This window comes from Erpetoichthys calabaricus, chromosome 16 (assembly GCF_900747795.2).
Source record: "Erpetoichthys calabaricus chromosome 16, fErpCal1.3, whole genome shotgun sequence".
In the NCBI taxonomy this organism is placed as follows: Eukaryota; Metazoa; Chordata; class Cladistia; order Polypteriformes; family Polypteridae; genus Erpetoichthys; species Erpetoichthys calabaricus.
In genome coordinates, this window is record NC_041409.2 from 99,649,368 (window position 1) to 99,675,457 (window position 26,090).

The 26,090-nt window shown below is 43.0% G+C and overlaps 1 protein-coding gene across 1 annotated transcript in view; it reads right to left on the minus strand.

Annotated features, from left to right (window-relative positions):
• Positions 1–26,090, minus strand: part of arhgap5 (Rho GTPase activating protein 5) — a 179,161-nt gene that overhangs the window by 21,531 nt on the left and 131,540 nt on the right. Inside the window, exons 4-5 of the mRNA XM_028821580.2 lie at positions 18,258–18,335; positions 12,704–12,835 (exon numbers count right to left, since the gene is read on the minus strand). Coding sequence (XP_028677413.1) covers positions 12,704–12,835; positions 18,258–18,335 — 210 coding nt within the window. The remainder of the gene's footprint in view (positions 1–12,703; positions 12,836–18,257; positions 18,336–26,090) is intronic.

Consider the following 26,090-nt stretch of genomic DNA (forward strand, 5'->3'; position numbering starts at 1 on the left):
GCACTCACTAAATTCAGAACTACCACGTATGAGGGTACAGATTTGTCAAATACACCAAAAACAAAGAAGAAACGAATGAATATAAATGAAAAAATGGCAACATCTGTACATCAACTAATTTCAGAGCCACAGCGAGATTGTAGAAAAGAGACGAGCCAGACACAGTCAGAGTCCTGGAGACCCCGTCCTAGTAGCCGCATCCCCCCTACTGGCCATTCTACAGCTCTGATGAAAGAAAGGACCCCATAATTCCATGACAGTACTCAGATAAAGGTGTATCTCCACATGCTGTGCTTTATGGGTCTTTTATGACCCGGCTCTAACACCCCTTTTTTAGATGCCCCAGACCCCGATATGGAGTGACAATCTTAACCTGAAGTTCCGACGACCTGAACCTTTACAACTGATCACATTTAGGGTGTTTTTTTATGGGTTCACCAGATGAGACACCTAAGGTGCTTTTACTGATTTTAAAAGTTTGACCTGAAGACATCATATGGGTTAAGAGTAATGGACTCCATTGGCTATTTGTTTCTTCTAAATAATTTCCTCAATTGTTCACTTAGTGTTTTCTTTAGCTCCAAACGTAAAGATTCACAAACAGTCAACTTATGCTCGACATTACCCGGAAGCTCCGATTTTTGTCATCCATTTCTACTAAACATTCATTGCATAATGTCATTTGTACAGTCCTTACTCTCTTAAAGAAATGATAAATATAGAGCATATACAGAATGTCTACTAACCATTAAGCCATTAGCTCAGCCAGTGTGCAGTGCACACAAATGATGAAGACATCTTTCAATTCACCAACCCTCTTCCAGGGATTCTATTAGGCTGACATAAATAAACTCTGCCCTCAGGATGGCGAGGATGTCACATGGATCTTCGTGCAGACTGCTGCCAACACACTCGTCCTGTGCTTAGCTCTTACTGTCTTCTGAGGATGTGGATGTCACTCAACTGTGTCTGGTCACAGGCCACCCGGCTCCAGAACTGAAAGGGGGCCCTCTTTGGTTCAAGTGGTTCAGGGTCAGGTGACCAGTCATCAGCTCCTGCTATCTCACCACACAAGTCCTGTCATTCTTCTTCTCTCCCTCGGGGCCTGCTATGGGTGCTCATTCCTCATGACGGGCTCGATGTGAACTGCATGTTTCCAGAATGCATGATTTAAAGTGCCTGCTGTGTTCAAAGGAATGAACTTCTCAGTAGTTTGAAATCACTTCAGTGTGTTTTGTCCGGTGTGTGAAAACCTCCACTTCTTAGAACAATCTGGACGAGAACAGGCCATTCAGCCCAACAAAGCTCACCAGTCCTATCCACAAGTTGAGTTTTGAAAGTCCCTAAAGTCTTACTGTCCACCACACTACTTGGTCGCGTCTTCCAAGTGTCTATGCTTCTCTGTGTAAATAAAAACTTCCTAATGTTTGTGTGAAATTTACCCTTCACAAGTTTCCAACTGTGTCCCCGTGTTCTTGATGAACTCATTTTCAAGTCACCGTCTCGATCCACTGGATTAATTCCCTATATGACTTTAAACACTTCAGTCAGTTCTCCTCTTCATCTCTGTAAAGGCTCAGCTCTTTTAATCTTTCCTCATAACTCATCCCCTGTAGCTCTGGAATCAGCCCAGTCGCTCTTCTCTGGACCTTCTCTAGTGCTGCTATGTTCTTTTTGTAGCCTGGAGACCCAAACTGCACACAGCAATTAAAACACTGAATGCAGCAGTTTAAGATTGAAATAAGCAATTAAGGTTGGAGAACCTTAACAAGCGAGACCACTAAAATGAAGCATTAAAATGTCACTTAAGCAATATGTGCTTCATCAGCAATAATTGAGTTCTCGTTAAGGAACTGGGTTGGAACAAAAACCTGCACATACTGTGGCACTCCAGGACCGACGTTGCCTACCCCTGTGCTAATCCACCTACCTTGGCATCATCTGTAAACTCAACCAGTTTGTTACTTATATTCCTATCTAAATCATTTATATATTTTAAAAATAGCAGTAGCCCCCACACTGCCCCCTGCTGGTCATAACTTCGGCTAATCCTGATGGTTCCTCACACCATCACCCTCTGCTTCCTGTATCTGAGCCAATTCTGCACCCATCGACACGAATCACCCTGACCTGCCACTTCTTTTAGTTTGATGCCCATCCTCTCATGTGGCACCTTATCAAATGCTTTCTGATGTATCATTTGACTCATCTAGTTATGTAAGACATCAAGCTTTTTGGGGTTTCCCCCCCTATTTTTGGACCCCCTAGTGCCCAAAAACAAACCTTGCTTTTAGGCCATTTTCGGACAACATTTTGTGCAGGAAATGATACCCTTATGTCATCAGCAAAAATGATCACAAGGACGTGAAGTTGTGCAGGCCACATCAACTGATCCCCCTGATGGTATCCAAGGGGTCAAAGTTACTGCTTTACACAAAACTTTGGGGAAAAAATGGGAATAAGTAGTATAAGAATGTGGAGTGTTGATTTATGCTATTTCAAGGTTGCTTGTAATGAATATCATCATATTTTCAATGTTTGTTTCTTATCGGTGGTCCTAGCCCTTTAAGAACCACTCTCAGAAATTGAAAAATGGCCACACATTTTAATATTTCAAATATTTCACGCAACAATCTTATTTATGAAATCAAAAAGTAAAGGTAAGTGTAAAATGATGCAGGAACACCAACATATAGCAATACAAGGCGTCTGCAATGGCTTATGGGTAATTTGAACAGGCACAGTGCAGCGCTCTGCTGTTAGCTGAGTGGAAGCCACAGTCAAATAAACATGGACACTCCCCTGTAGAACAGCACCACTGATGAACAGGGAGATGTCTTTGGGCAGAAGAAGTGAAACCTGCCGAAATTCACCCATGGATGTTGGCTCAGCATGGAAGTGAAAACAGCAGGACTCGACGAAAAGTTTATGAATCGGCAGGAAGGTTTAAAGCGGGAGGAACAAGTGGAACCAACAAAGCTTGATCTGGGTGACCATCAACATCGCGCACACAAGCCCACATCAGCATGGCAAATGCCTTCATCAGAGGTGACTGACGGGTTACGTTATCCGATGCTGCTGCACATTTGGATGTCAGCTATGGATCTGAACACATCATAGTATAAGATAACTTGGGGGTACCGTGAATGTTGTGCAAGATGGCTACCCAAACAGCTTACTGATCTGCTCAAGCCAACACCCTCCTGTGAATTTCAGCAAATTTCACTCCGTCTGCCCAAAGAATGGCATATCGTTCAACAATGGTGCAATCGCTCAGTGCAGCGTCCGTGTTCGTGTGGGCCTTGGGTTCAAACGGCAGAGCAGTGCACTATGGGTGCTCAAACTGCCCATAAGCCATCGCAAATGCATTGCATCAACGTTTATTATCCGTTGTGGTTGCTGCGTACTTTTCAAATTGACTTTACTTTGTGATTTATATCGTATTACTTCTACATCGTGAAGAAAATCATTACATTTCTTATGAACGCCTCAAACTGGGGTGGCATACGCTAATTCAGACTATTTCATTTTTTTTTCTTATTTCAAAGCTAAGACAACCTGGCAATGAAAACCACAAAATCAAGATCTGCGCTGTCACCGACTGTGGCCTGTCAATGGCCTGGTGGTCCTCTCTAGGACAGAAAGGCGCTTTTGCTTTCTAGTATTCAGATTTCAATGAGAACACAACTTTAGGTTATTTTCAGCCACAATATCCTTTCCCGATCTCTTTTCATTATGAATAATTAGATTTGTAGATAATGACATGTCAGACAGCAATTACAGCTAGTCAGGAAAACGCTTTATATATATATATATATATATAATATATATACTGTATATATTTATATATATATGAGCTGCCTGCACTCAAATGGAAGGCAGAAATGGCTAAAAGCTCAAGCACTGATAGAGAAAAATAACCAAAATTCATCACAAGGGTTACAGGAAAATAAAGGGTTAACACCTCGCCGTGTAGCGTCTGCTCAAAAGGCGGGTTTGCCGATCAGCACCGAGTGACCCCGGCAGGGGCCCGCAGTCAGGTGCGCTCAGGTGAACGTCAAGAACAAACAGCAGGTGGGTCTCCATGTCAGCAGGGGGAACTAAAAACCCACCTGCATCGAGGAGGAATTGGAACGTTTTATTTTAGATGGTAGATTTCAAGTGTTACAATCGGTTATGAAACGCGCCGAGGTTTATTGGAACTGATGGTAAGTTTGTCTTTTACATGAACTGCTGCTTGACATGTTACTCTTTCGCGGCTTACTTTGAATTTTTGACAGCCATTGCATGCTCAGCCTACCTGGAAGGGGGGTCTCTCTCTCTCTGAATATTACTTCTATTTTTTTTTCCCTACAAGATTTTTTTTTGGGGGTGGGGGGTTTCTTGTCTTCTTAGGGAGTCAAAGCTGGTTGGCTGTGAAAAGCCCATTGAGGCATTCCTTGTGTGATTCTGGGATATTCAAGAAATACACTGTTGTTGTACACTCACCGGGCACTTTAATAGGTACTCCTTTGCTAGGACCCCCATTTGCCTTCAGAACTGCCGTAATTCTTGGTGGCGTAGATTTAACAAGGTGCTGCAAACATTCCTCAGAGATGTCAGTCCATATCGACGTGATAGCATCACACAGTTGCTGCAGATTTGTCGGCTGCACATCCATGATGCAAATCTCCTGTCCCACCACATCCCAAAGGTGACCTGGTGACTGTGAAGGCTATTTGAGTCCAGTGAAGTCATTGTCATGTTCAAGAAACCGGTTTGTGAGCTTAGTGACATGGCACGTTATCCTGCTGGAAGGAGCCATCAGAAGATGGTGGTCATAAAGGGATGGACATGGTCACCAACAATACTCAGGTAGGCTGTGGCGCTTAAACGATGCTCAATTGGTACTAAGGGACCCAAAGTGTGCCAAGAAAATATCCCCCACACCACCACCAGCCTGAACTGTTGATGCAAGGCAGGATGGATCCAAGCTTTCATGTTGCCAAATTCTGAGCCTATCATCTGAATGTCACAGCAGAAATTGAGACTCATCAGACCAGGCAACGTTTTCCAGACTTTTATTATCCAACTTTGCTGAGCCCATGTGAATTGTAGCCTCAGTCGCCTGTTCTTAGCTGACAGGAGTGTCACCCAGTGTGGTCTCCTGATGCTGTAAGCCCACCTGTTTCAGGGTTTGACATGCTGTGTGTTGTGAGATGCTCACCTCGGTTGTAACAAGTGCTTATTTGAGTTCCTGTTGTCTTTCTATCAGCTTGAACCAGTCTGGCCATTCTCCTCTGACCTCTGGCATCAACAAGGCATTTTCACCCAGAGAACTGCCGCTCAGTTGATATTTTCCCTTTTTCAGACCATTCTCTGTAAACCCTAGAGATGGTTGAGCGTGAAAATCCCAGTAGATCAGCAGTTTCTGAAACACTCAGAGCAGCCCGTCTGGCACGAAGTGGTATGCCACGTTCAAAGTCACTTCAGTCCCCTTTCATCTCCATTCTGATGCTTCAGCAGGTGGTCTTGACGATCTCTAACGAGCCTAAATGCACTGAGTTGGTGCTATGCTGCTATGTGATTGGCTGATTAGATATCTGCATTGTTAAAGAGCTGAACAGGTGTACCTAATGAAGTGGCCGGTGAGTATCTGACATGCATGTTTTTTAATGTTGATCCACAGTTCTATTTGGTGTGTAGTTTTCTTTCACAAAGCTCACTATTTCTGAATAGACTTCTTTTGTGTATTTTTGAGCATTCATTTTCTATAATAGATAAGAACTTCACCCAAGTTCTACTCGAGTTTACATCTCAAAGAGTCGTTTTAGAGAATTGCTATTTTTTTTCAATGATGTCAATTTTAATACTTTTAAAACTTATTTGAAGGCTCGAGCATTGTTTTTATTAAATGGTGGACCTCTGCTACACTGTTACACACAAGCACACAGGAAAGCCGCAAGCCTGCAGTCCTGAAGAAAATACAAACTTTTGAACAATTCTTCAGCCCCTTATTGCTTTATTACTTGTAACATTCTTTTCATGCCCCCAGAAATGCTTCAAACCTCAAATTCCGCTGTTGCCACCACCACAACGCCTCCTGCCTCAGCACACTTGCTAGAATGGGGAAGGCAGAACAGCTAGGTGTCATGGCTGAGGTGTTAAAAGAAGCCACGGCGTGTGGCTGATTAAAACTACGAGATCCAAATCCTGCACGACTAAACCGCAGACCTCAGCCCTGCTTCTGTCTTCTGTACTTTTGTCACGCCACCCACACAACTGATCCAACACTCCAAGGGGAATTCTGCAAAGCGTGTCTACTAAGAATAGCACGGGAATTTTCACAGATCTTTACATGGAAATTATTTTTGTAGCATATCAGACTATTAATGGCACACACACATATTCAAAAGGGGGGCTGCTGCTGCCCAAATGTAATCAGGACCTCACTCCTCACGTAATCGTAAAAAAATCGTTAAAAAACCTTGCAAGGCTTGGAAGGAGACAATACGTGATTTTCTCTGAGACACTTTAACGACCCGCAAGACAAGGCAGTGAGACAAAAGGACAGCTGCTGCACAGGCTTTTAAATGATCGACACGCAGCACGACAGCAGTAAAGACCGCAACGCAGAGGCAAGAACTAAGCTGTCCACTAAAGACATAACGCATCTGATATCACTTTGCCAAAAAACTCACTTTCATTTCAACGGAAAATACTACATTCAAAAAGAAGGCATGCCAATGCTGCGGTGGGTTGGCACCCTGCCCAGGATTGTTTCCTGCCTTGTGCCCTGTGTTGGCTGGGATTGGCTCCAGCAGACCCCCGTGACCCTGTGTTCGGATTCAGCGGGTTGGTCAATGGATGGATGGATGGATGGCATGCCAATGGGATCGCCGTTATCACATATATATATATATATATATATATATATATATATATATACACACACACATTATATATACACACACGCATATTATTTTATATATATATATATATATATATATATATATATATATATATATACATACATACATACATACATACACACACACACACACAAACACATTATATACACACACAAACACACACATTATATATATATATACACACACACACACATTATATATACACACACATATTATTTTATATATATATATATATATATATATATATATATATATATATATATATATATATATATATATATATATATATACATATATATACACACACACACACACATTATATATACACACACACATACTATATTCCTATCCAAGTCATTTATACATATTAAAAATAGCAGCAGCCCCAGCACTAACCCCTCTTAACGTCAGCCAGTTCTTCACACCATCACCCTCTGCTTCCTGTGTCTACACCCATCCACCCTGAGCTCCCACTTGTTTTGTGGCCTTCAGATCCAACATGAACTTTAAGTCACACACACACCAGCCTTCCTGATTGCACATTCAGCTTCCTACCAGTTAGGCTTCTGTCGAAAACAATGGCACTGTTATTATTATCATTTTACTTGTGTGCAGATGTGAGCTTCCGTTTGTTGGGCACCATTTGTACTCATAAGTTGGCTCCGGATAGTAACGTGGCTCTGCCCAGTCCTTCTGGCTGTCACTTGATTCAAACTGCCATCTATGCTTTTCTTTACACCAAACCTGCGCCATACACGACTTACACTAACAGCAGGACATCCACGTGTCACACGGGGAAATATACAAAATCTGTAGGTATGCCGTTTGTAATACCGGTGGTCTCAAACTCCGGTCCTGGAGGGCTTCAGTGGCTGCAGGTTTTCCTTCTAACCCTTTTCTTAATTAGTGACCTGTTTTTGCTGCTATTTAACTCCTTTTCCTTTCATTTTATTTGACTTGCTCTTGAAGACTCAGACCCCTTAATTGTTTCTTTTTCCTTAATTAGCAGCCAAACAATAATGAGATACAAAATGAGCCAAAACAGGACCAGCAAACTGTGACCATCACACAATATCTGAAAATAAAGAAAGGTGAAGGTCTCAGGAATGTTGGTCTGCTCAGGTCACTGGTACTCTTAGAAAAGAGAAGGTCAATAATTTCATAAATGTTTGCTATTTTACAATGAGAGCAGCAACAAGCCATGGAATTAAAGAACAAGTTTAATTAACAATATCAGACAGCGTCTAATTAAGCAACTACTTGGAGTGAAACTGGTTGGAGTTTGAGGCCCTGACTTAGGTGGTCTTCTGTTGGCTCCCTCACTTCACATTTCATTTCTGTTTGGGTGCCATTTAAGGAAAGAAATGAAGCAGTTCAGAGGAACGATGGAGAAAATCAAGGGAACAAATCTTAAAAGAGCAATTCAATTAAAATGAATGGAAAAGGAGTTAATTAGCCACAAAAACTGGTCACTAATTAAGAAAAGGGTTCAAATGAAAACCTGCAGACACTGCGACCCTTCAGTACCAGAGTTGGGGACCCCTGGTTTACACAGGGGGATTTTATAAATACCAGCCAGGCTGCTGTCTGAAGTCTCAAAAAGAAGACATTGTAGAGAATAAGAGGAGGTTTGGTTACCTTTGTGTTTTCATCTATTTATGAATTTACTATTTTTTGATAAAGATATATAAATTTAGGGGAAAAAACAGATTTACTCACAGCTGTGTGATTTTTTTTTTGCCCCCTTATAGATTCTGCTGTTTTAAAAAAAATCCACTTGGGAGCCCAATTTAAGTGCCCTATAAAGAGTAAAGCAGTCGGCAGCTGAATGGAGCCTCAGGAGGGCGTAAGAGAAAGCGGTCGGACACGGGATTGAATTCTGTTACGACTGGCTGGGAGTAGTCAGGAGACGGACTGAAAAATCAGTCCTGTGCAGACCTCCAAAAGGCCACACGCACACGGCAGTGTTGACGTACTTCTGGTGAAATCTCGGCCAGCTCAGTCACGTCCGTTGTCCATACCGCAGTTGTGAGATTTTGTTTAGTGGCCGTTTCAGCATACAGAGAGCTCTACAGCTCAACGTTGTTGTGCACCTTCACGTCGAGCTTCCAGTAAGTACATTTTCAGACATTACCTCCGATGCAGAAACCCGATTGAAACGGAACGCCGCTATCCGAAGAGAGAACTTTAAGGTTATGCTGCCCATACCGGAGTTGAGTTTGTAGCCAGCATTTTAATATAAAAAAAAAAAAAGGAGCCAGGGTCTGAGACGGGGTGGGAGGGCGACAGTTGAAGAAGGGAGCGGTTCCTGTGTTATTTGAGTGGAACAATTTCTCAGTTTGACTTTCAAGATCGGGGATAGAGGATGACACATCAGACGAGGAGGAGGATGATAATATCCTTGAGGACCACAACTACGCTTTAGCTCTGGACCTAGCAGTTGTCGACCTAGTGCTTCATGAACACAGGTCTCTCACAGAGGAGATCCTCCAACAGAGGAAACAAATGGAGACCCCTACAATGAAGCAGTGGTTTGACATTCACCGCTCAGACAGAGACATTTGATTTTTACAAGGTAAGATGCCCAGCAGACACCTGTTATTATGTATTAAGCTTGCATTCATATTCACCTGTCCCTGAATAAAGATTAAAAACTAATTATTGAAACTGTTTTTTTTTTAAAAAAGATGCCTAAAGTAATCACATATTTGACCCATGAAAGTTCTCAGTAGACCATCATGTTTGTAATGCGCCCGGATCTTACTTTAGTAATTGTGGATGTAGCTTGAAACATACAGTTTAGATTGAAGCCCTTCATTGTGACGTTTGGCCCAATGTTTAGATAACGCGACTTGTGTCATTTTTCTATTAGTCTGAGCACGGTGTAAAGCGATCAAATGAAAAAACGCCATAGTTCGTCTGTTTTGATATTAGCACCAGAAGTGCCCTGTACATTGTATTGTATCGAGGATGACTTGTGTTCTGTTCTTTGTGTTGTATTGTATTGACCCCCTTTTCTTTTTGACACCCACTGCATGCCCAACCTACCTAGAAAGGGGTCTCTCTCTGAACTGCCTTTCCCAGGTTTCTTCCACTTCTTCCTTACAAGGGTTTTTTTTTGGGAGTTTTTCCTTGTCTTCTTAGAGAGTTAAGGCTAGGGGTCTGTCAAGAGGCAGGGCCTGTTAAAGCCCATTGCGGTGCTCCTTGTGTGATTTTGGGCTACATAAAACTAAATTGCATTGTCATTGTATTTAGGGGTAATTATTGACTGTGACCTAAATTTTAAATCACATACTAATCAGATTACCAGGACAGCATTTTTTCACTTAAGAAATATAACAAAAGTTAGACCTCTTATAACTTTGTAAGATGCTGAAAAATGAGTTCACGCTTTTGTTTTCAGTCGACTAAATTACTGTAACGCACTCCTCTCAGGACCACCCAAAAAAAGACATCAATCGATTACAACGAGTACAGAATGGAGCTGACAAAATCTTCACTAGGAAAAGAAAATCTGAGCACATCACCCCAGTTTTGATGTCACTACATTGGTTACCTGTGCCATTTAGAATTGACTTTAAAATACTGCTGATGGTTTACAAAGCCTTCAATAATCTGCTCCATCTTATATTTCGGAATGTCTTTCACCTGACACTCCAAATCAAACCTTAGATCTTCAAATAAGCGTCTACTTAGAATTCCAAGACCTAAACTTAAAAGAAGTGGTGAGGTGGGCGGCCTTCTGCTGTTAGGCACCTCAAATCTGGAGTATGACTATACTGATAGAAATTCACCAGGCTGATACGGTGGAGCACTTTAAAAAACTGCTAAAAAACTCATTACTATAACATGGCTTCCACATACAGTAGCTTCGTTTTAGTTTAACCCTGACCTTCTGTATGTGTATTTAATTATCATCGCTATCATTCATGGTGGCTCCACAATCCGTACTAACCCCTCTGCTGTTCTTTTTCCAGTTTTCTGTGATGTGCACAGTGATGTCCCTGCATTGATGGATTAAAGGCCAGATGTCCACATGACCGTCATCATCTAATTCTTCCACATGAAGCCTGAAAACCATGAGGACTGATTGAGATCATTGATGTTAGATAGAATGCCTAGAGGGGGCTGGGTGGTCTTGTGGCCTCGGACCCCCTGCAGATTTTTTTTTTCCTCCAGTACACTGGAGTTTTTTTTGTTTTTTTTTCCTGTCCTCCCTGGCCATCGGACCTTACTTTTATTCTGTGTTACTTAGTATTGCCTAATTTTATTTTTATATTTTGTTCTTTCTTCATCCTGTAAAGCACTTTGAACTACATCACTTGTGTGAAAATATGCTCTAGAAATAAATGTTGCTGTTGTTGTATTGTAATTGTATTATATTGTAAGTGAAACAGCTGGCTGACGTTGAATTCGATAGAGAGTGTACATACAGCCTGAACTTGTCATTGACAAAGACTAATAACTTGTATCAAACACAACACTCATTCTTTAAAAGCAGACTTGAAAGTTTTTCAGATCGAGACTGTTGTCTAAGGACCCTGAAAAGTGAGCTGGACACATAATGAGTGAATAATAAACGAACAATCCAAAGCCTAAACTCGCTGGAAAAACAAACCAAAGCAAATATCTGCCTTCATAAAGGACACACGTCGTAATGCCATTCTTTTAGGTGTTTTTCTTTTTTGACAAAATGGCGGGCCAACACAAACACTCCTTAATCTCAGAAAGCAGATCTGCTGGTGTCGCCTTCATCTTTTAATGGAGCTTCCTCTGGTGTCTTAAGCCTTCCTTACTGTGAAAACCTGCACGATTTATGAAGCAAAGAGGGAAAGGAATTCAATGTGACATAAATCATAAAAACAGAAATGCACACCGTTCATGAATGATGACTGATGAAAAATTGTTAAAAAGCAGCTCAAGAATGTTCAAGGAGCGCACCTGGAGTCAGACTCTGATGCAATTTTAAGTAATAAGCAGTTTAGTAAATTGGGTAGCTCATATTTTAAAAATGTACATTTCAAGTATGTGAAAGCAACCTTAACGTGAACAGGCATGACAAGCCACAACGGTGGTAGAGTAAGAGTTTTGAACTGGGCAGTTCACAATCACAGGGAATATAATAAAAAAGAATATATGTTCTCCGGTCTCCCTGTTTAGCATGCCAGAAACAAACCATTAAAAAATTTCAATCTTCTATTCATCTCCAAGTCCTCTTTTTTTTGTTCGCCTACTTATTAACATCAATAATTTGGTCCTTCAGGTAAGAATAATAATTCTTTACATCTTGCTACTCAAAGTACTTCAGTGAGTGGGGAGCCGCTTGAACCGCCACTAATGTGCAGCACCCACCTGGATGATGCAACGGCAGCCATTTTTGCACCAGTGCACTCACTACACATGAGCTATTAGGTGGTGACCGTGTGTGCCCACCCTGTGATGGACTGGCACCCTTGTCCAGAGTTTGTGCCCCATGCTAACTGGGATAGGCTCCAGCCCCCCACTTGACCCTGGTCTGGATTGAGTGGGTTATTAGACAATAACATGACATTCATGTTAGTCAGTTTGCAGCCGATTTGTTTTACTGTATCTTTGTGTGTGTGCATTATGTCATTTGTAAAGTCTGTTAATGGCGGCGCTCAGTGAAGAGTGCTACACAAAATAAATTTAATCGAATTACATTGAAGAAAAACGTGAAATGATTCAAGATAAACCAGCTGACTTTCAAACATTTTCCAGTCTTTTTGTGAACCCCACATTATATATATATATATATATTTTTTTTTACTTACTAGCTGCTTCCACCAATTCTGGATGAAGGTTGTAGGGAATAAGTGGATCTGGCAGATCAGCGAAGAAAGCTTTAAGGGCCCCTGCGACGGCGTTTACTGCGACATCCATAGACGCAAGATCAACACTGTGGTCTGCAAAACAAAAACAGTAGCCATAAACATTCTCAGAAACAAAATGGACATGCACCATTTAGTAATATCAAATACTGTAGAACGTGTCAAAACACAACCTATACTTAACAATTGGGTTCATTTATATAATAAACTAGCCGTCCCCCGTGGCTCCCCCCGCATAGTAGTGAAACGGGACAGTGAGGAGCGCCCTGCCTGGTTTCTCACTCCTAACATCAGGCTTTCCCCCCTCATCTCGGCTCGCACCCTCTGTCTCGGATTAGCACGAATATATCGCTCCTGCAAGCGAACTATGATTCTTACCGCAATAAGAGAAGTCGCAAAATCAACCGGAATATTTGAGCAAATTCTAGAAAAAAAAAAAACAATCTAAATTCACTAAGCAGGTCTCTCGTTCGTTAGCTAAGCGGAGGTAAGGAACGCCCTGAGGCTGGCGTGTGAGTGAGGAGGGCGCTGCCCCCCACCCCTTGGCCTGCTGCATGTCTCTCAGATTCACGCAAATAAATCGGTACCATAAACAAACTATGATACATAGTGCAATGAGAGAAGTTGCAAAATCAACCGGAATGTTCACACAAATTATAGAAAAAAAAACAGATCTAAATCCGTTAAGTAGTTCTCTCATGAAAAGCGGACAGACAGACGTTGGATTTTATATACTGTATAGAGAGGTTTACATAACGCTGTTCTAGAAACACAAAGAGCTCTACAAAGACAACGGGGAGCCACTTCAAGTGCCATCAAAGGGCAGCATCCACCTGGATGATGGGATGGCAGCCATTCTTGCACTGCTACACTCACCACACATTAGCTATTAGATGGTGAAAGGGTGACAGAGAGATAGACGGGGGTGATTAGGGGGCTGTGATGGGCAGTTTAGTTCAGCCAGGTCATCAGAGAAACAGCCCACTCTTTTCAAAAGATGCCCAGGAATCTTTAATGACCACAGAGAGTCAGGGTTTGGAGTCTCATTCAAAAGATGACACCAAAATGGTCAACACAGTCTCCCTGTCATGGCACTGGGGCATTGGGATACACATAGAGGGCAGGACTAGTGCCCCCCGCAGGGCTCACCTGCACCTCTTCTGGCAGAAATCCAAGTTTTCCTGGTTGATTTCCCATCAAAGAGCTGGCCGGGCACAAACACCTTCAGGATATTCTGAAGTGCAGGGGGTATGGCTGCTGGTTACAAATGTTTAAATGCTCTATGATAGTGTCAAACACCTTTTAATGAAAAGGCGGCTCTGGTGGGAAAAGGAAGTCCTACCTGGAGATGGATCTACAGTGGCTTCAGAAAGCATTGACACCCCCTTCACTTTCTGTACACTTTATTGTCTTCTAGATTTAATGTTAAATGGACACTCAAGCTACACTCAGTTACCCATAATGACAAAGTGACAACATGATTTCAGAAAGGTTTGCAAATTTAGGGTTTTAAACGGAAATCTCTCTCTGCTGCAGCACTTCACATTGTGCTCAGTGCCTCCTGCTTGATTTATCTCTCCTTGAGATGTTTCTATAACTTGATTGGTGTCCACCTTTGGTAAACAGAACTGACTGGACATCATTTAAAGAGGCCCATGTGTACCTGTGTGTAGAGGGTCCCACAATTCTCACTGCATGTCGGGACAAAAACCAAGCAGTGAAGTCCAAGGAACTATCTGTGGAGCAGGACAAGTGGACAAAGCCATATTTAAAGCTTTGAGTGTTCTCTGTAACCATGAAAATGAAGAAACGGAAACGTGGAAGCATCAGGACACTTCCTAGAGTTGGTCAGACTGCATCAGGTTTATAACCAGGATTTTCACGTATTTTGTTACATTCACTTGACCCTCACAACCCTTCTTGGGCCTGCTGCAGAGACGCTTCTCCACAGCCTCATACTGCCACCTCTGTGCTTGGATGGTGTGTTTTTGATAATGTCCAGTGTAACATGGCATTTAGTCTGATGGTGAGAAAGCTCAATCTTCATCTCATCAGACCATGGAATCTTCTTCCAGCTGACTACAGAGATGTCCAGTGTGTTTTCTATCTTTTCCACTATCCTATAAAGCTGTGACTGATGAAGCACAACAGCACAGCTGTCCTCTGCCCAGTCCCTCCAATGTCAGTCACCGCAGCTTGTCACTTCTTCAGAGTTCTCGGAGGTCTCCTCCCTGTCTTGTCTTGTTCAGTTTTTGTGCTCTGGCAGATTTCCAGACTCTTTCCACGTCTTGATGGCTGATTTAACTGGATAATCAAGTGACTTGGACGTTTTCTTCTCTCCGTCCCTGACTTGTCCTTTTCATAGAGTTGATTGAAGTGTTCTTGTGTCTCCAGTGTGTATGTCAGACCACCATACTGAATCACCACTAGCTGGGCCTTCGAGATACAGTCAAGTGAAACCCCAGTATGATCTCTAAAAACTTATTCTGTGACTTCTAAGGCCATCTGGCCACACCAGCAATGACTTAGGGGTGTCACATTAAAGGGGGTGAATTCTAAGGGCAATCGATTATTTGTGTCTTGTACTTGAACTTAATTGAGACCACTGCTGAGTGTCAGTACAGTCAACGCTGGGATTCAATGCTGTGTTACAATAAAATATGAAAAGTTGCTTGGGGAAGAAGACTTTTTACAGGCACCTTAAGTGTTACACATACAGAAAACACCACATGGCACTGATGGGCAGTATGGCGTAGACTGTTGGTTCATATCCCACTACTGACACCATGTGACTGTGAGCAATTCACTTCACCTGCCTGTGCTCCAATCAAATTTTATCTCAAATGTCGTAGGTCACCTTAGACAAAGGCGTCAGCCAACAAACAACATATACATATCTTAAATATAAACGTCTACACATGGAAGTGTGTGTGTCTGTCTGTACGGCCCGGAAGTGCGAGGCTACAGCATGAAGCTCAAAGAGGCGGTAAGGCGGCCCCAAGTTAACAAGTCGGAAGAAGAAAAACGTACAAGGCTACAGAATAAAGTTGAAAGAAAGCAACTCCATCACCAAAGTGAGATCGCTGAGGAAAGACAAGCCGCTGATACATAAGCAAGGTGAGCACATCGGCAAGATGAAACCTCCATGGAGACAGAAGCTCGCTTAGCCGCTGATAGACAAGGGGGGGTGGGGGGGTGTCACGTCCACAAAAACGAAACCGCAGACTCTGCATTTCAATTTTTTTTTTCCTGACGATTTCAATAGTTTCTAGGAGCCCGGACTGCTTACAACACAGGCTTACACAGCTATTATGTGTCTACTCTCTATATATAAAATCCTAAGACTAAAAGTGCAACGATTTTATGTGACGTTTTTATGTAATTTTTTTTGTCACACTTTAAATCGGCTTATTTTAAAACCTACATATACATTTTTGGTATCACTCTTTTCAGAAATTATCGAACTTTAATGTGATGTTGTTAGATTTTCAGATTCTTATTCTGTTTTTAAATTCTAAACTAAAAAATATCAAGAACTCATGCCCCACGAGACGAGACTTTGTGCCAAGAGATTTAAACACGCCCGGGTCCAGAAATAAAAGACAAAGAGTAAGACAGCTGCTGTACAGGCATTTAAATGTTCGAAGCGCCACGCGAGATGAAGATCACGCGGCACAGCAGCAAATCTAGCAGTTGATCGAGCAAAGAGAAGTTTAAAAAAAAAAAAAAAAGTGTGTATTTCCCATTGTATCACCGTTTAAGAGGGGGTCTCAGAGGAGCGACTGCGTCTCCTTGAGGTGCGTTCAGCCCTCCTCTTCACAACGCGAGTGACACGAGACGCGAAGTGGCTGGTGCATAGCGCAGGCCGGAGGGGTTGGCGAGGAAAGTGAGCTGGGTTGAACCACCTAGTATGTGTGTGTGTATATTATATATACACACAGTATATACACATATACACACACATACAGAGGGGCGCTACAGGGCTCTAGTGACTGCAATTCTACCATGGCTCCAGGTGTTGGCGCTGTGCCCTAATGCCCCTCTCTCTGTCTCTCTCTCTCTGCATACTGGTTGATTGATGGATTAGACACCTCTGACATTTCCTCTGGGGTCAGTCCTCCTGGACCCACATCTTCTTGTCAGAAGGGCCCAAAACCAGAAGCTCCACCATCTTGGAATAGTTCTGTCTTGAACTCGCATCTGTAGAGACGACTAGGCAATATTTGTGTTTTTTTTAATCTCACTAGCTCCAGATATACAGGGTGGCTGTCTTGGCAAACCCAAATTTCTATCCTTGTCCTCTCTTTCTGTTACTATATTTATACTGTATGTATATAAAATGCCAAGTGTTGTCTGTCTGTCTGTCACTGTTGGGCCTTAAACTTTGATCTTTTCTTATTCGAGAGCTTATGTTGTAATAGGAATAACACGACCCATGAAATGGACATGTTGGCCACATAATTGGGCTTCAGGTCCTTCTCACAGCAAGAGGCAGTGTGGCGACAGGCATGGCTAAGAGGAAAAGAACATGGGTGACATCTGCTGACAGGGAGGCACATTGCATATGCCAATCAGGCGCATATCAGCTACACACCATGAGTCCACGAGAAGCAACTCAATCTGCGACTTCAGCTCAAAGTCAACCCAAAAGCAGGAGCCGTTTCGCTGAAAACAAACGACACACGATGAGACAGTGGGACAATGCCGGACATACCAAAGCGAGTGGTCAGCTTCAATAGAGAGGCACAGTATAGACGGGAAAAGAAGAAGAACAGCAGCAGCGCCATCTGTTCGGCATTAAGTGCGACATACATAATACAAGTGCTGACAAAGAACGACAACACATTATAATGTCCTCAGATCAAACTACTTACAACACATGTGCAGTATCAACAGCTGTGAGCGTTGCGTGTGTAACGGCAGGCACTTAATACAAGATATGGAATGCAAGGCCGAGAACAACAGAGAGGTGTATGCTGACAGACGAGTGGCACTCTCGACACTTCATGAGCACTACTCAGGAGCGCAAAAGAAAGTCGCACGTGACCAAAGAACTGGAGGTGCGGGCCTCTACCACCACGTGACTGGGCTTCGGGTCTTATGCAAGTCATACACTCTGAACGTAAAAGACCAACATACACACAGTGAGGCCACGAAAAAAGTGGAAATTCTGGGTGTTTTCTAAGACGCATGTAAACTGGCTTTCTTTGAGGGTCAGAGGTCCGAGTGCTTCCTACTATGAAAATACGAAACCAAACAAGAACGAATGTTATAAGCAGTTTAAATACAAACATCACCTTACCAACAGTTAATCAATGGACAAATATCATTGGTTTCCATTTACGTTAATCAGCTTTTTTTTTTGTTTTGCGGTGTGTTTAAACAAATCTTCGTCTTATGTTGCAATTGTGTATTTGGTCATTTGTAAAATGTATACAGTACCTGTATTTTACTGATAACAAATAAAAATACAAAAATAAAGAAATAATAATAATACCTTGGTCAAACTGCTTCTGAATATTGTCCTGATCCGTCTTGTTTCCGCTAACGCGATATAAACCTTCAGCAGACAACCCTAGAGAGAGAAAAGCAAAAACAAAACATCAATTCACAATTAACTTAATTACTTTATAAATTGCTACCATTTTAATCTTGTAGCCTCCATGGTTGTCTTTTTTTTTTTTGAATAAGTACCCCAGGCTCTTCACGAAGCCCCCTGAGTACCCCCTTACTCAGTACACCAGTAGTTTTCTATTCAGTTTTTAAGCTATTGGTTAGTTATCCATTTAGCATACAATTTATTATTTTAATGTAATGCACAGTACTGCACGTCTGAAATGAAAAGGTCCAATTTATAACTGCATTAGCCACATAGGCAGTGCCATTGGACACTCGACAGTAGTGAATCACTCAAGCCAGGCTGACAGCTTGGTGACCTTCGCTCTTCTATCACAACATCCTGGGGTCACTTCCAGCTGAATAAAAGACCTCTTAACACCGTCCTGAAACTCTGATAAGGGTGACTCACTCGGCAGACATCGACACCACTCGGCCACACCAGAGCCGCCCCACCTGCGTCCTTAAAAATAGTGTGGAGTGGCAGACAATGTCGCATTGTATTCGGTATGTGGCACAATCAAGTCGCCACTTCCTGTAAAGCGCACCAACTTGCAAATAAGCTCTTTGCATTTACTGGTAGGAGAGACTGCAAGGTCCTTGGCAGGTGTGCAGGAAGTTTAAGGTCACACATTTAAAAAAGCCAACTAAATTCACATAGAGCTATGTATTTACAAGGTCAGGTTTATTCCATTTTATGTTATTGAGCACAAAGAAGCGTTCAAGGAGCTCTGAATCAGTGGGTGGGGTTTTTACAGTGAGTTGCTGAACACGGCAGAAGCGTGCATTGAAAGAGGAAGAGGACAGCACAGCAGACTTACTTTACGCTGCTGTTTGCTTTCCTTCCAAAATGCCACTGTGGCCTCAATCAGTCTGACAGGTGGGATGTGTCATTAACACCAGTGGGGTACAAATAAAGGGCCTGGGAGAGTTGGGAAAGTAAACAATGTTTATTGTTCTACACTGAACCACAGTGAACTTGTCTGCTTGTGAATTCTTCTGTCGGTTGCTCCTGTTAGGGGTCGCCACAGCAGATCATCTTTTTCCATATCTACCTGTCCTCGTCATCTTGCTCTGTCACACCCATCACCTGCATGTCCTCTCTCAGCACATCCATAAACCTTTGTTTAGGCCTTCCTCTTCTCCTCTTGCCTGGCAGCTCTATCCTTAGCACCCTTCTCTCATTATACCCCTCATCTCTCCTCTGCTCATGTCTAAACCAACGCCATCACGCCTCTCTGACTTTGAGCTGACCCTCTAATGTCCTCATTTCTAATCCTATCCCATCCTAGTCACACCCAATGCAAATCTTAGCATCTATAACTCTGCCACCTCCAGCTCTGTCTCCTGTGCCACCATCTCCAGCCCATATAACAGAGCTGGTATCACTACCGTCCTGTAAAACTTCACTGTCACTCCTGCAGATATCCGTCTGTCACAAATCACTCCTGACACTCTTCTCCACCCACTCCACCCTGCCTGCACTCTCTTCGTCAATTCCCCATTACACTTTATTAATGGCACTGTGCATAGAGGACACAGGAACATTACGATCTCAGGAGATGGACTTGGATCCTTGAGAAGTTAGGGACTCTGCTCTGTTGGACCCTTGAGCAAGGCCCTTAACCTGCAATTGCTGAGATCTTTGAGTAGTGAGAAAAGCGCTATATAAATGCAAAGAATTACTAAGTTCTGTGCTTTTCCACCATTTTGGTTCTCAAACCCTCAGGCAATTCTTTCTTTTGTTCTTTACTCCATGCTCTCAGAGTGGTACACACAGACCCAAAGATTCGATCATTTAAACTGGTTGTAAGTGGGATCTCCATATTGCCAGCACCAGTTACCTGCCACAGTGGATTTTAAATACAAATTAAGGGAGCATCATGTGACTGAAATCTAAATATTTCTTTGTCTCCCAACTGTCCCACCTGAGCCAACCCTCTAATGTTCTCATTTCTAATCCTATCCCATCCTAGTCACACCCAATGTAAATCTTAGCATCTTTAACTCTGTCACCGTCTCCAGCCCATATAACAGAGCTGGCCGCACTACCGTCCTGTAGACCTTCCCTTCCACTCTTGCTGATGACTGATCAACAGAAAAAGACTCTTTAATGTCCAAGAGATAACTGACTTTTGCAATGGGCTCTAAATTAATAACACATTTAAAACACAAAGGAATCGACTGCATTAGCGTTCACCCCCTGCAAGTCTGTGTTGAGCAGATGGCAGCCATGACACCCTCGAGTCGCTGTGTTCACTCCTATAGAAACTCTTCGGGGTTCAAGTTCCACCTGTAACCTTTTTTTTTTTTAACCTGATTCAATTTTGCAGACTAACATCAGTATTTCTAACAGAAAACTTGACGGGGAGCTTACGTATATTTACGGCAAGTCTGACTCACGCGTATGCCACATTTTGGAGAAAGTGGTAAGTGACGACCCCCCTTGAGCAGTCCAGCCAGCCAGATGACGAATTCTTCTCACCGAGCCGTTGACGTGACAAACACATGACACCTCAAAGGTGATGAATATGACGCACAGACCCTGTTTAAGTTCCATTTTTAAAGAGGGCCAATGCTGCGTATTTCCACTGATTTTGTGTCAACCACCTGCTGTCACCTCTCAGGTCAATGGCCGAAAGGCCTGGAATACCTCAGCCAAGCTTCACACCGTCATATCCACTGCACTGGGAAGCCATTAACTCTTTCAGGGCGGGTGTCGACTTATGTTGACGATTGAGGCAGATGTTGGTATTAGTCGACATTCAGGGGTAGAGGGCGGTAGTCAGCTGTAAACGTCGACATGCAATAGCAGACATTTTCTAAAACTGTTGATTTTCTCTTTTCTAAGAGCACTGGGGACCTGAGCAGATCAGCATTCCTGAGACCTTCATCTTTCTTTATTTTCAGATGTTGTGTGATCAAAAATGTTGGTCATGTTTTGCATCTCATTATTGTTTGTCTGCTAATTAAGGAAAAAGCAGTTACTTAGGAGCAAAAACAGGTCACTAATTAAGAAAAGGGGTTAGAATAAAAACCTGCAGCCACTGGGGCCCTCCAGGACTGGAGTTGGGGACCCCTGGGCATCAGAGTGGCAAATATGGTGTCAGACACAGAGGCACAAGCCGCCCGAAACAAGCAGGGGCTGAAGATGGCTGCATTAGAGGCTTGGCAGGGCATCACCAGTGAAGACCCCTCAGCACCTGGTGATGTCTGTGAAGTGCAGGCTTCAAGCAGTCATTCTATGCCAGGCATACAGTATGTGACAAGGTCCCAAATATGACCTGCCACTGCTGTGTCCCAAACATATCGGTGCCCTGACCATACGGGAAAAAGTGTTGTGTGGTTGGAATATGCGCAAGTCCCCTTAAATGAAAGTATGCAGTGTGCACTTTAATCATGATGTCTGAATTGATTGATTACTTTGTCCCAAAAATTGTGGAGGGCCACAGCAAAGGGTCTGAATTCGCCTCCAAGTGAGACATCTCAGTTTGTGATTTTTAATAAATTTGCCAGTCTTTCTGAGAACATGTTTGCATTCTGTCATTATGGGTTATTGAACGTAGATTGTTGGGCAAAAATGACAAATGTATTCATTTAAAATGAAATTACAACACAAAACATGTGCAGAAAGTGAAGGGGATCTGGACCCACTGCATGTTACCACCTCTTATTCATGTCAGATCAGGTACTCCTCACCCACCCGTTACAAAAAAAAAAAGAAAAAGAAAATGACGTGACACTCAAAATAAATAAATAAATAAATAAATAAATAAATAAATAAGCTTCAATGACATGATGGCAGAATTTGCCAATGCAGACAAGCCACACAAAAGCCAGATCAGCCAGCTGCACCATTCAAAGAGAAGCAGTGTGACCCCCACACACAATGTACCACCTGTGCTACCGAAAGGGTCCACAAGGGTAAAGCAGACACAGGCAATGGCACACATCAAAAAGATGCGACATCATTAGAGAAACGGCCCGAGGCGGAGAGGAAACTGGCAGATCAACACAGCTGCCTGGCGCCATGGGCATGGAGCTGAAAACAGCAGCGGCCGAAATCAAACTGCAGCACTACGTCATGTCTGCTGAAAACCGAACGCGGGACGTGCCACATGGGCTCAGGTGCCAGGCTGGTTATTACCAAAAGCTAGCAAAAATCAAGACAACACCTAGAAATAAAGAAAGAAGAGGAACTCATATATATATTATATGGACATAATGAAGATGTTAGAAATAAACTTGAACCATTAGGCTTAAAAGTCAAGACAGAGGTAAAGAATTTAGGGGTAACTATTGACTCTGACCTGAATTTTAAATCACATATTAATCAGATTACTAGGACAGCAGTTTTTCACTTAAGAAATATAACAAAAGTTAGACCTCTTATAACTTTGCAAGATGCTGAGAAATGAGCTCACGTTTTTGTTTTCAGTCGACTAAATTACTGTAACACACTCCTCTCAGGACACCCAAAAAAGACATCAATCGATTACAACAAGTGCAGAATGGAGCTGCCAGAATCTTATCTAGGAAAAGAAAATTCAAGCACATCACCTCAGTCTTGCTACGCTAGCGTTTTACTGTTTATACTTGCATGCGTACTTTACGTAAATTTGGAGGAATCCAGCAGGTGGCAGTGCGAGATATTATCACGGTGAGAACAGGCTCAGCTTCGCTGTATTGTGAATTGCCTGGAACACCCTACAAATTCCGATTACGCCTTACCGCAATATCTCTGAAAAGGATGATTAATGATTAAATCCATCAATCCAGGGATGTGTCCATTACAGCAAGCACTTGGCACGAGGCAGAAACAATGCTTTGACGAGGCATCAGCTAATCGCAAGGTGAATACAAGCACTCACATACACTGGCATCATTTTAGTGTCACCAAATCTGCATATCTTTAGACGGAAACCGGAGCACACTGAGGAAACCCAGCAGAAAAACATGGAAACTCCATACAAATATAATACAATTTATTTTTCTATACCCCAAAATCACACAATGGGCTTTAACAGACCCTGCCTTTAAATAATTCTTTACATTTATATAGCGCTTTTCTCACTACTCAAAGCGCTCAGCAGTTGCAGGTTAAGGGCCTTCCTTGCTCAAGGGCCCAACAGAGCAGAGTCCCTATTGGCATTTACGGAATTCAAACCGGCAACCTTCCGATTGCCAGTGCAGATCCCTAGCCTCAGAGCCACCACTCCGCCTTTTGACAGAAGGGATCAGACTGGAGGAAAGGACCAAAAGGGATGGACAGACAGCCCACTGGGAAAGAAAGATGTTGTGGGAGGTTTTTTATTCCTCCAGCACGCTAGATGGCAGCAGCCCCAGAAGTCCATTATAACCAGAAGCTTGTTTCCCTGCAGCGCCCTCATGTGGCCCCCAGTGACTCCAGCAGGTCTGCTCTACATCTCCCGGCATGCCTTGCAGGTTGCCTACTGGGCATCGACATCCAGGGCTGCCCAGACTTATACGTGGGAGAACTTAAACACGAGTATATATGATAAGTCTACACAATATAGAACATAAAGGGGAAAACAGGGTCACAACACAGGACCCCACACAACTTTTTTTATTTATTAAAACTGGGGTAAAAATACAGTTTTTCCTTTCTTTCTGTTTGTCCGTCTCTCATATAGCACCTTTACTGTCTGTCTATAACTGAACATCTACTATAGTTTCCCAAAAAGCAGTTGGGCCATGGATCAGTATATAAAACAGAGAAAACATGATGGCCCTTTGGGAACTCGAGTGCGCCCCACCACCCCTACAAGCCCATAATGGCCGATGCTTATGCCCCACTCACTGATCAGTCCGGTTAGACTTAAGCAAAATCACAAGCCTGTTAAAATAGGAAAAAAGGTTGAAAACATTGTGAAATGTGACTGACTTCAACTTTAAAAGTCGCGACTGAATGACGTCAGCCCTAAACTGATGCCAACACATTTGTCACTTAGGAATGCGGGCCTATGACCGCTGGGTATTTTCTGGATGTTTGTAATGCTGATTGGAAATTGTCCATTGCCTGGAATTCTTGTCCGGCAGATGTGTGACACTCCCAGCTGTTAACACATGGCACAGATTGCACAAGCAGTCCTGATGACGCGCTGCTCAGAATATTTCCAGCTTATCCTGTTCAGCTGATTTGTTAAAGTCAGAGTTTCATTCTGTTTTCGTTTTCCTCTGCGCTTCCTCACACTACACTGCATGTGGTGCATTCCATCCCATCTGCTAAGACGTGACAAACATAACTCTGCACACACAACCTTCTAACCTTGATTGAACACCCACATGAAACACAGTTCCTTTAGGTCACGTAGGGTATGGGCCAGAACTGTTCTTGAAGGAGAAGAAAGAAAAGGTGTGGAGCAATGAAAAGCTGAGAAGGCTAAAAGTGCTCATTGGTGCTTTAAGGCTTTCCTCTTCCACTAAATCAGGTACATGCAATTTAAATTATAAACAATGATTTACAGAAGCTGATTAATTTCTAAACATACACCATACTGCCAAAAGTATTGGGACGCCTGCCTTTACCCAACACATGAACTTTAATGACGTCCCATTCTTAACACATGGGCTTTAATGTGAGTCGCCCCACCCTTTGCAGCTCTAACAGCTTCAACTCTTCTGGGAAGGCTTTTCCACAAGGTGTAGGAAGGAGTGTGCGTGTTGATGGGAATTTGTGACCAGGAGAGCATCGGTGAGGTCAGGCACTGATGCTGGACGAGAAGGCCTGGCTCACTCGCAGTCTCTACTCGAATTCATCCCAAAGGTGTTCTATCAGGGCTTTGTGCAGGCCAGTCAAGTTCTTCTACACCAAACTCGCTCCTCCATTTCTGTATAGACCTTGCTTTGTGCACTGGTGCCTGCGCAGTCATGTTGCCATCTCACAAACTGTTCCCACAAAGTTGGGAGCATGAAATTGTCCAAAATGACTTTGTATGATGAAGCATTAAGAGTTCCTTTCACTGGAACTAAGGGGCCAAGCCCAACCCCACACCATAATCCCCCCTCCACCGAACTTTCCACTTAGCACAATGTAGTCAGGCGAGTCCCGTTCTCCTGGCCAGACTCATACATCGGATTGTCTGATTTGTCACTCCAGAGGACCCGTCTGCACTGCTCTTGAGTCCAGTGGCAGTGTGGTGGGCTTTACACCAATGCATCCGACACTTTGCATTGCACTTGGTGACGTCAAGCTTGGCTGCAGCTGCTCGGCCATGGAGACCCCATTCATTCCATGAAGCTTTCTCTATACACTGCACTGTTCTTGAGCTTTTGGAGGTCTGTAGCTGTTGACTCTGCAGAAAGTTGGCGACTTCTGCACACCTCAGCATGCGTGGTCCCCGCTCTGTGGCCTACCACTTGGTGGCTGAGTTGCTGTTGCTCCCAATTGCTTCCACTTTGTTGTAATACCGTGGAGTATTTAGTAGAGAGGAAATTTCACGAAAGGACTTATTCCACAGGTGGCGTCCTCTCACGGTGCCACACTTGAATTCACTGAGCTCCTGAGAGTGACCCGTTCTTTTACAAATGTTTGTAGAAGCCGTCTGCATGTCGAGGTGCTCAAGTGGCCATGGAAGTGATTGGAATGCCTGAATTCAATGATTTTGGGGGGGTCCCAATACTTTTGGCAATACAGTGTACATACCTTTAGAAGACTTCAGTGTGGACACACATATAGAACAATCATTAAGCA